This window comes from Bombyx mori, chromosome 21 (genome assembly GCF_030269925.1).
Source record: "Bombyx mori chromosome 21, ASM3026992v2".
Classification (NCBI taxonomy): domain Eukaryota; kingdom Metazoa; phylum Arthropoda; class Insecta; order Lepidoptera; family Bombycidae; genus Bombyx; species Bombyx mori.
Window position 1 is genome coordinate 9,196,031 of NC_085127.1, and position 11,421 is coordinate 9,207,451.

The 11,421-nt window shown below is 33.6% G+C and overlaps 2 protein-coding genes across 10 annotated transcripts in view; one reads left to right on the top strand and one right to left on the bottom strand.

Annotated features, from left to right (window-relative positions):
* The window catches only part of LOC101739746 (tyrosine-protein kinase CSK), a 42,518-nt gene extending 40,135 nt beyond the window's left edge, over positions 1 to 2,383 (top strand). For 4 of the 7 annotated variants that reach the window (XM_012693349.4, XM_012693351.4, XM_012693350.4 and 1 more), the window contains one exon: positions 501 to 2,383. In XM_012693349.4, coding sequence (XP_012548803.1) covers positions 501 to 533 — 33 coding nt within the window. In that variant the 3' untranslated portion in view covers positions 534 to 2,383. Of the gene's footprint in view, positions 1 to 495 lie in introns of all 7 variants that reach the window. The other 3 variants (XM_004929616.5, XM_062674724.1, XM_062674726.1) reach the window with 1 other exon arrangement.
* On the bottom strand, positions 2,371 to 10,268 carry LOC101739884 (DET1 homolog). Of its 3 annotated transcripts, XM_062674729.1 has the most exons (9): positions 9,480 to 10,268; positions 9,227 to 9,352; positions 8,661 to 8,878; positions 6,260 to 7,162; positions 4,471 to 6,181; positions 4,005 to 4,176; positions 3,577 to 3,653; positions 3,049 to 3,148; positions 2,371 to 2,952 (listed from the first exon to the last, which is right to left on the bottom strand). In XM_062674729.1, exons 1-5 carry the CDS (start codon positions 9,798 to 9,800, stop codon positions 5,989 to 5,991), a joined length of 1,761 nt encoding a protein of 586 aa, XP_062530713.1. In that variant the 5' UTR covers positions 9,801 to 10,268; the 3' UTR covers positions 2,371 to 2,952; positions 3,049 to 3,148; positions 3,577 to 3,653; positions 4,005 to 4,176; positions 4,471 to 5,988. The 3 variants fall into 3 exon arrangements, with proteins under 3 accessions (XP_062530713.1, XP_062530711.1, XP_062530712.1); XM_062674727.1 differs by lacking the exon at positions 3,577 to 3,653 and having other exon boundaries at positions 5,861 to 6,181; XM_062674728.1 differs by lacking the exon at positions 3,577 to 3,653.
* Positions 10,269 to 11,421: the final 1,153 nt, after the last annotated feature.

The following is an 11,421-nucleotide window of genomic DNA, read 5'->3' on the forward strand; positions in this document are numbered from 1 at the left end:
GACATCATCCAAGTTTTTTTTTTCTTAGATGTGTGGACGAGCTCACAGCCCACCTGATGTTAAGTGGTTACTGGAGACCATAAACATCTACAACGTAAATGCGCCACCCACCTTGAGATATAAGTTCTCTAAGGTCTCAAGATAGTTACAACGGCTGCACCGCCTTTCAAACCGAAACGCATTACTGCTTCACGGCTGAAATAGGCGGGGTGATGGTACCTAACCGTGCGGACTCACAGGAGGTTCTACCACCAGTGCACCGGCTCCTGCTGGCGACACTGCGCGGAGTAGAACAGTATTTTGTGTACTATTATATTTTACTTCAATAAAATTGTTGGTACTTGATTATTACTGTGGTTAGAATGCTCTTTTTTAATTTGATTAGCTCATCATAAGGGGGTCTTTATCCGATGCCAGGTTATTGTTACCTTCCGGGACACCCTGTATAATATGTTCTATTTATCTTGTTTCAAAAAATATTTCGTTCTGTTTCAGTGAAGGACGCTCAACTTGTGGGGAACGGAACTACTTAAAATATAAAGAAAAATTACCTGTAATTTCTAACACATTGATATTTTTTTCAAATCGTGTTCTACATGTGAAAAATTGTAAGTACTAAATTATTTTACTAAAGCGCCCTGTCTCCTAAGGGGCTTTAGTTAGGGTAATATAATAATAATAATAATGGGTGTGTTCTATGGTTTAAGGATGAATGTTTAAAATAAATGTCAGTTATCTTTAAAGGAGTTTTTTAGTGGTGGTCCTGATTATTGTGCTTTTAAAATATATGATCTACACAGATTTCTAAACTATGCGACATAAAGCGCGCCCTATTGATTTAGTTGAAAACTAATTGTTACAGATAAACATAACAAAATACATAACTATATTCATAGTCGTTACCCGCTAATCTTGTGAGTTCAAAAACGAGGCTATTCCACTAAGAGCTCTAAATCTGTGTATTTAAGGCCTAAAATAACCTATATTAATACTATTTTTTCATGAAAATTCCACCCAATAGTGGCCATAAGGTCGTATCGCTTGTCGGTACTATGGTACTGTCTAGTCAATGTATTGTTTGTAATATTGTTTGTATCATAGTAGCATATAAATTTATAAGGTGACTGAATTACGCAGAAATGGTAAATATTGCACATTACAGCACGAACTTCGTTTATAAGGCTGAGGATGACTCTTGATATGAATTAAAATATAATCAGTGTGTCCTAAAATCCTTTATTTTTTTAATTACCTGGGTTGTGAATAAACAGCTTAAAAGTATGCCCTCGAATTAAAGCATGGATTATTGTATACTCAAAATAACAATGTATTTTTCATACTTAACTCAATTTCAAAATATTTCCTATTTATTTTACATAAAACCTGCTATTTCAATATCTAGAATGATATTTAAATATTGTAATGAATAAAAAATATATTTTCAATTGAGTGTTTGTCAGACATAAATATAATAATAGAACACAAAATCCGTGCATTTTACTAAATATAAAGAATTATGTAATTTTAATTATAATAATATGAGAAATTGGTTTTTGCACGACGTGCTAAAAGATAAGTGCTAGAAGTAAGGTGCATTAGGATACATAAAGCTTAGTGATGGTTGTGTGGTAGTAAAATTCAGGAATATATTGCAAATTACGATATTATATAAAGTGAATTAAATATCGTAGTTTTAAGGTGATTAAAGTTTACTATTTTAAATTTGATTGTTTAACCGATTTTGTATCAAAAAATACAGTGCAAGAGATGATATAGTTTTAAACTGAAGCAACACTTGTGGTAAAGTAATGCAATTCCTGTACGACAGTCTTACTATAAAATTTATCTTGAATCTCACAAAGTTGTGTCAAAGTCCAAATGTAGTGTTAATTAAACTTGTTTTATTATTGTCTTTACTATTTATATGTACATAATTTTTTTTGATTAAATTTTATAATATTGAATTTAACTTTCTTTTACTAGGGCAACACGCATTTTTATGAAAATGAGACTTTGTTTAAAGACTACATTGTTATGGGGGGAAAGTCCGTTCATATTCTTATGCAATACTAGGTATAAGTGTTAAATTGTTTTTACGAAATATTTGTGATGTCGATTGTATTCATATGCTTCAAGATACCAATAGTATTCAGATATGTTATGTCAGTTGATATCTATTCCAATATACTTTTTTTTCCTTTAACTATAGTATATCACTTTGTAAAAAATACCTACAAACAGAATATTTTATCACGAAAATATTTTAAAAAAATCCAAAAGTATAGTTTTGTTAACTCGATGTACCTACTGTAAATACACAAATATTTGTAATAATAAAGAATAAACTGTACTATAACAAAATATAAAATATTCACTAAAATAACAGTTTTTTATTGAATTTTATTCGGTTTCACTATTGCAGTTGCAGCTTTGGGAACTGTCACTAGTCGTATCATATGATTTAGAGGGAGCCCGTCCCTTGTAGCGGCGTTTCGGACACGTCTTTTCGTTTTTAGTTTTCTTAATAGAAGTACTTTTGTTTTTAGGCTTAGTTGGCGTTTGACTTCCGACAGCGGCTTGTTCAGAATATGTTGAGGCCGATCTTTCAGCTATGTCAGACTTGTTACATTCACAAATAACGTTTCTTTTAATAACGGTCAATGAAGAGGGCTCATTAGTTTCATTCTTATGAGTTTTTGCTGCAGGTTTCGAAACTGTCTCATCAATAGACATAGCACTTGCGTCATCACGACAATTACAATTTAATTTTGTTCTTTTGACTCCACAGTTACAAACAATCTCGTAATGACATACATTGTTGGTTAAACTTGGCATTTCCACTTGAACTGCTGCACTGCCTTTGCTTAATCCACTTGGAAACCAATTGTATTGACGTATCGACGGATAAAAATAATGTAAATCAGTCGTTGACGTCCAACGATCATTGTGAAACTGCAAACAATGGAGTACACAGACGAGATATCGGTATATTCTATAATTGAATCGATTCGAATATGTTTAATTAATATAATATTTCACATTTCTCACCTTTAAATCAAATGGTTGGACGGGTTGACTATCCGATATAATATTGTATCGATTAAAAATAACGCCTTCTGGCGAATTAGGATATGGTTGGATATGAAATCTAAACAAAAAAATATATTATTAATGTGTTAATAAATACTATACTTACAATTGATTGGCAATAGGGCATATTGTTTTTTTTGTGTGATTACTGGTGGCCCTGAGGCCTTTCCAGTTTCACCAGGGTAGGTGAGCGAGCTAAATGCTCAGCCAGGAGGGGTGGAATTTACTAACAACTGCCCGAGCGCCTCCGAAGGAGACCTAACAACTCCAAAGCAGCTGCTTCGCGAAATAATCTACAACCGGATCAGAATCGCGACCCGCTGAGAAGATCTGGCAAGAAACTCAGCGGGCTAATAAATGGCTTAGGTTGCACGTCGAACTCATTCTCGAGTTCCACGAGTAGTTACCGGGGTCCCAAGCCTGCTCCTAGTGTTAGAGCTGAAGGCGTCTAATGCAAAGGTTAGGGCGAATTGTGAGCCCACTCACCTGTGCGTACCACCATGCACCATACGTGTATGGCCAAACAGCTACGTGTTGTTCATTTGAAGGATGTGACAGAGAAACTGAAATGCAACCGAGACTGACTTCATGTCTCAAGACAGATAGTGGAAGTAAGTCAGAAGTAGTCGTGCTATCATCTACGGCCTCCAGTAATCATGTTTTTTTTTTTACTTCTTCGTAATTAAATAATAATACGGCCCTCCGAAACGGCATTAAACGTTTTTTGTTGCATTAGATAATTGAACGAACTCACCACCCACCAATTAGTAATTTTTTATAATTATTATACTAATTGGATACTTAGTATGATGGTACCTACTCATCCGAGCTCACAATACGCCCGTCCATTACTACAATCGTCTGCCTATCGAAAGCAATGACAAAAACGTAAATACCAAAATTAATTGACTTACGGATCCCCAATACTGCGTACGAACCACAGGGGTTTATTTGCATTCCAATAAGGTAACCCATAAGGTGCGTTGGTTGGACAGTGTATACCGTGGGTGACTGGTGTGAAGAAATACTGAAGAACACCCCCTGAAGACACTATGGCAACGACATCGCCTTCCCCTATTATATTATCTAAAAAAAGCAGCATGAATAAATTTGAAGATACAAAATAGTTTTTGAATCTTTCTCTTTTTAGTATTATACCGTGAGCCGGGGAATAAAGCCATTACATGTATAAATATTGTTTGGTCAGGCTGTCAGCAGACTACAACAATAGCATAGTCAATATTATTTGGTAATCTTAGATTGGTCAAGCTGGAAAATAAAGTTATATGTACTACGAATGCTGAGTATAGGAAGGCCAGATTCGCATAGCCGAATTTTTCATTTTTTTTATCTAAAAACACACAATTATTTTTATCTTACGTGGCAAGTTTGAGCTAGGCGGTGCGAAATGTGGCGCATTACACGGCATCAATGGTTGAAACTGCATTTTATTGTTACTTTGTACTGAAGCATTTGTATTTATTTTGTCATATTAGTTAATTAAACCATTTTTATTATCGGTTATGTTATGTATAGGTTATTATTGTACAAGTGTTGTCTAATTGATATAATATGACATTTTAAGTTTGTAAATTGCATGCAACATAGAGAAAAGTATGTATTTATTTTAACACTTCTATGGTCTAATGATGTATGAATTTCAAGTGTTAAAACTTTCACAAATATTTTCAACAAATGTGAAACGGATTTTTGTTGGCAAAAAATTCCACGACGAATTTACAATATCATTTTATTAAGCAACAACTCATTACTGGTGGTAGGACCTCTTGTGAGTCCGCGCGGGTAGGTACCACCACCCTGCCTATTTCTGCCGTGAAGCAGTAATGCGGTTTGAAGGTTTGAAGGGTAGGGCAGCCGTTGTAACTATACTTGAGACCTTAGAACTTATATCTCAAGTTGGAGTGCGCATTTACGTTGTAGATGTCTATGGGCTCCAGTACCCACTTAACACCAGGTGGGCTGTCAGCTCGTCCACCCATCAAAGCAATAAAAATAAAACAATCCAGCAAAATAAATTTCCGTACTTAAAGGCGGCACTGATATATCTCAGTTACTTGTCTATTTCTGAAGAGAAATAGTAGTGTTACGCCTGAACTATAGGCGAAACACTTGACTGGTTCTCTGTTTAGGCCCTAAAGCATCATACTCAACGCTAACCACGGTCCCAAAAATGGAATTAAGATGGACCTTATTATCTAACATTGACGGCATTCACGCTGGTGTAATTCATAATTATTTTAAACACCCGGAGAGTCAGTCTTTTTCCCATTTAGAGTAGTAAAAAATAGACTATCCATACTAATATTATAAATATGAAAGTATGTGTATTTGTCCCTTTCATGTCAAAAAAAGCAATAGATAATTGTTTTTTTTTTTTAATAATAGTAGTAGGAGTCAGGAGAATGAAATATGCTACCTTTTATCTCACAAAAACAACTTATTCCTACGGAAAACTATACTTACGGCATATATTTCTAGAATAATATTTTTATTATCAGATATGTATATATAATTCACATATTCCCTATGCAAAATGGACACTATCTCAATGAGAGAATTCTTACCAAAATAATATTTTGAGGTCCATTAAAACATAAACCACTTTGATAAAAAAAATGCATTATTAGTGATTTATTTATTACACATTTGAAATAATATGTAAAAATATAATACACTTGTGTAAAGTAATAACTCCCACAATTGTGTATAACTATATAATTAATAACATATATAACTAATAATTACTTACTGTAAGATAACAGACACTAATAGCTAAACCATCGGCTCACTTTTTTGCTCATTAATTATTACATTGTAAGTTTTTTTATCACAGTAAAAATAGTCATTGTAAATCGATCCAAAACTTTACAGTTACTTTCAACTAAACACTGCATTCCTTATGTGAAAATTAACAATGTATTCTGAATTTGTTCTTTGTACGCTAATAGCAAAAGGATCTGTTGGATGGAATGTGAAAGCTACTAGTCTTCGAGCACTGGGAGGCACAGATTGTCCTAAAACCCCTGCATATATTTTAAATTTCAATAGCCCCGAATCCCTTGCATAGAATCTGAAAAATAAAACAAGTAATGAAAATTAGGATCTCAATTTAAAAAAAAAAACATCAAAAATCCATAAAATAATTTACCTTATGGGATATTCTCCGTAGGCCTTAGGTCTCTCCATCACAGATACCCATTTATCGTCGTAGCTGAAGAGACCTAAATCTAAATACGGAGATCCACTATACGACTGCGCGCTGATCGGTAATTGCGCTAAAATTCTTTTAGTTGCTTCAGTACGTCCTCCATATATCGCTCTAACTATAGTCTGTTTAAACCTTTGTTGTGTCAACCTGGCGTATAAATTATTTGATGGCGAGCAAGTGAACTGCGAATCTGCACACAGTCTCGCATTTCTAAAACAATCACAGTAGTTTTCGAAAAGTTGCAAAAGCGCTTCGGACGTGTTCTCGTATATTTCCAACACTTTACTCTGGCTTATGTTGTATATGACAAAGAATGATGACTGACTGTTGGGTTCAGCCACCCTAAGAGTCACAACCTCTTCGCTTGCGTATTTTATAAATAAATGATCTTCATCTAACAGTTGCATCTTCCACATTCTCAAACTTTTAAACATATCGAAGTACTTGTAAAACTTTCGTAACTCCAAAGGATCACCAGTCTCGTCGGTGATTTTTTTAGCTCTCTTAAACAAAAATACAAGTATCCTGTGTTTTAAACTATTAATTGTTTCTTCGTGAAATGGTTTCTCATTTATGGATTTGCCTATTATTGAACTGACTATAAACGGGTCATCGTCATAACAATACCGTCCAATTTTTCTAATTTCAATCAACATTCCTTCAACAATTTGATACAAATGTATTGTTTGATGTTGCACCGAGAGAACAGCAAGCACTTCTTTGTATAAATAAATACCTTGATTGTGTGATAGGTAAATTTTGTCGATTCTAAAATGTTTAGTATCACAAAGTTTCCCTTGATGTAGGTCAACTAAATGAAGTGAATAATCTTCCAAAGGGGACCTAGAATTTGAATGTTTTTTAAAATGTTTTACGGAATATATACACAAACAATTGTAAACATAACAGGTCAAGAACTCATAGTCCCTAGGTCATCATAGCAAAGCTAAACTGTTTAGCGTAAATAGTGAAAATAACTATTTAACAACATACATATTAAAAATATTATTCATTTTGAAATATTTAAACAAAAAAGGATTGGACGCAATTTTTAAAAACACTATACGAACATTGGCTTGACGGTGGTGGCGCGATATCTACGACCTAAGCTACCGCTGGGTAGAGTTCTAACTTAGAACTTCTAAGATAAGACAACTCTGCCGTACCAGGCGGTTAACTCACTTTGTTAACGAAAGCTTCATGTTGTTGGGCAAAGCTTTTAAATGAATTTGAAACTGTGCACATACATATAAACTAGGTACCTAAACAATTATATTTCAATGCATATTCCACATATTGAAGTTGCCGTCCTGAATTCGTGAAGCCGGAATAGCTTCTTAGGCTACCAGAGAAAAGTTTGGGAAAAAATAGCTCGTCGTTGCCTAAAGTCAGGTGTATTCATATCGAGCGGTGCGACTGTACTGTAGCGGCAAACGTAGGGGCGTTCCAACTCCATAAATTAACTTTTACGCGATCGAGAAGTTAAAAAACTCGCACTAAGCACACCGGTGTTCGAATCCCAATAATTTTCATATGAAATATGCATGCAATGCATGTTCACGAATGATTTCCGAATAAAAGTCAAATGCTCAAAAGTTTAAATTTACGTAGTTATTTGTGGTAAGGCGTCTTGTGAGCACGCACCACGTAAGTACCACCACCCTGCCTATTTCTGCCGTGAAGCAGTAATATGTTTCGGTATAAGGGTGAGGCAGCCATTGTATTTTAAAACTGAATTAAAATTCAAGATGGGTCGCGACATTTACGTTTCTGATGTCTATGGACTCTGGTTCCAGGTGAACTGTGAGCACGTCCACACATCGAAGCAATATAAAATTAAAAAACGATAAATAATTGGAAGAAATCTTTCAGATTTGTGATTACAAAATTATTTTAATTGCCTTTGAAACCATACGCAAGACCTATTGGAAAGCAGTTAAATTCCCTCAAGGCTTGCAATGCCATAGCCAAGACACTGCCTGCTAACAATTATTTAATGTATATAAATGTATGTACATTGTATTGATGTATGAATTCTTACATCATGATCCCAAATTTTTGGGTATATATTTTTCACCACCTGTATTCCACCGGTTTTGGCCTAGGGGAAGAAATCAACATTTATGATTTCAGCACAACTTATACATTGTTCTTTTTTTTTTGCTTACAATAATGAATTAAGCTTACTTCAATTTGCCATGACAAATTTATTAAAACCTTTATGATATGTTGCACTTACTATATTTTTAATTTAAAAAACTAATAATAGCTGTGCTATGATGCTGCGGGAGTATGAAAATTAAGTATCGGACTCTAAATAATATTACAGATTAAAAAATACCTTATTGTAGGCGTGACAGCTTCATTGTTACTGTGAATGTGATAAAAATGTGGTCTCAAGTCATCTGGAATATGTGCTGCAGATCCCACTATTACATATCTACCATCTTCAGTAAACAAGCTGCATTCTCTGTTGAGTTGTTGCTCCATCACAGGCATGTTACCAAGACGATCAGATCTGATATCTCTTTGTTGACAAACATTCACTGTAAACTTAGGCTATAAAGATAATTTTATTATTTAGATAGACATTTTCTTATCATTCCATCAAATCACATTATTGCAATCAATAAGGGTTGTCTCTTTCTTGCATGTCTCCTTGGTACAGTTCAGTAAGAAAATTGTGGGTAACTATGTATCTATATCTGGCTGATAGAGGGATATATGTCGAAACTGACAGCCACTGTTAGAGATTAAGACTACAATATAAATAAATTATCTTGAGATGGATGTATTCTTCAATACAGATGTATTGTTTTAAAAGAGAGATTGAGAAAGTAAGCCTATATAATTAATAATATATGAACACCTAAACAAATTAATAAAACATGACACAATATATCATACCTTAAAGAATCTATAAAATATATGTGTTCTAATTCTGTGATGAGCATCAGCATCTGCATTAAGCAAGTCAGTTGGATAACCAGCCACTAAGTCTCCTGCACTAGAAGCACCTCTGTATTCATAGATCTGAAATACAAATCTACTATTTGCAAAATTAAACAGAAAAAAACAACCAACAGCATTTACTCAAAGTTAATGTTTGTTTTTATTACACACTTAAATCATAAAACGTCAACATCATACATTAACATACCTCCAGAGAAGTTTGATCAGCTGAGAATGCTATGAAATGTTTACCATCTGGACTAAACTTCCTCAAAAAGCACGGAGGTTTCTCAACGTTTACGATAGTTAAATTTGGAAAAACATTCTGATAAAATTCACGAACAACGTGAAAATGCGATCCAGGTTTCCGTGACCCGTGTATTTCTCTTTCCATTAATCTTATGACGATATTTTGAGGTTTTATTTTTCGAGGTACAATTTTTTCTGTGCAAAAGAATTCCTTTTCGTCGATTGCTCCGGGTGGAGGGTCCTCATAATAAATAAATTTCGAACTACTCCCAGAAGCCATTGCAAAGGCACGATTTAATTTCTAAAAGTACTTTCGTTATTTTTTTTTTTTTTTTTTAAGAGATTTTATGACCTGGTAACTGAGACCTTTAAGTCATGTCTTATTTTAATCTATATTCTTAATTTTATGAAAAATGATGTTATGGAGTGAAATGAAATGAAAATGATTAATTTGAGACATTAATCAACTAGGATGAAATTAAATGAGATGATATGAGATGAAATCTAATCTCAGTAAAATGGTGGTAATTTACTAAGATTTTTCAGTGGACTTTTTGGAGGATCCCGAGAAGTTACGTCCAGCGGCTTTGTTTCATTTTCCCACATTTGTGCACTTTCACAGATATTAAACGGTTAATAAACCACCATTATTACACATTTAAACCCGAAGAAACACTAAATAGACAAAATAAAACAAATCACACAACTTCACTCCTCGCGTTCCCGCCAAAAAGTCCTTTCGTTATTTATGTACCTTTGTATCCATAGATTATACACTTATTATATTTGAGAGTTTGTATCAATATGAGTAGTAGTAGTAAGGTTTTTCTCGAAGAGAAAGGCAATGGGACTAAGCCATACAGCCAATTCTTAAGTTTAATATTTTCATATATAATTTTATGTTTCAAGGCAAAAAAGCCAATTCTTTAGTATTTTTCATTTATAAATATTTTTCAAATCCGTGTAAATGTCTATTCAGATAAAAAAAAAACCAATTTGTTTCGGTTGAGAGTTGTCGCAATCGTGTTTCTTGGAAAATCTGACTATAAAGTCAAAATTTGTGTTCTCCATTATAAGTCTCCGAAAGTAGAGTTAATGTATTCATATACTGCTCTAAAACTTGCAGTGCACTTAAGCAATTCTTGAAGAGAAGGCGGGATGCTATCCTTATAAACCTCTTGCAGTATTATCAATAAATAGGATGCGATGAATATTAAAAGCTGGACATGTGAAAAAAATATGTTGTAAAGTTTGTTCTTCATTTAGGGAGCATTTATTACAATTTGGTGATGAAGTTATTTTCATTCGGTAAAGGTGAGCGTTAAATTTGCAATGACCAAATCTCAGTCTACAAATCTGTGTGTAGAACTTCCTTTTACAGAAATATTTGCTCCTAGCGAACCAGAGTTTAATACCGATTTCATTATTTATTTCAGCATACCATTTACCTTTGGTTTCATTTATATGCTGTCTGTTTTCGAGCCAATCTTTATTAATTTGTTGACGAATATCAGGAACTAGGTCTTGCCATGGAATTGAAATATTTTTAATCTGGCCACCCAAGTTATTTATTGATTTTGCAAAATTATCAACTTTTTCATTGCCCACCACTCCACAATGTGCTGGAGTCCATGTGAATTCAACAGTGATATTTTGGTTACGCAAATCCGTCCAAAGTTTTTTAATACACTAAAGTAGGTAACAATTTAAAAACAAAAAAATACTCTGCTTTTTATGGGATTTCATGACCTGGTAACTAAAACCTTTAGGTCAAGTCTTATTTTAATTTTAATGAAAACTTTTATAAATGAAAAATTTATACTTAATATTATAAAGCTGAAGAGTTTGTTTGTTTGAACTTGAACTTGAAATTTGAACTATTGGTCCGATTTGAAAAATTA

Coding starts and splice junctions, on each gene's coding strand:
- LOC101739884 (XM_062674727.1), bottom strand. CDS start 9,800: ATGGCTTCTGGGAGTAGTTCGAAATTTATTTATTATGAGGACCCTCCA. Junction 9,353..9,479: donor CTGATCAAACTTCTCTGGAG/GTATGTTAATGT, acceptor TTTGTATTTCAG/ATCTATGAATACAGAGGTGC. Junction 7,163..8,660: donor GCTGTCACGCCTACAATAAG/GTATTTTTTAAT, acceptor TTCAAATTCTAG/GTCCCCTTTGGAAGATTATT.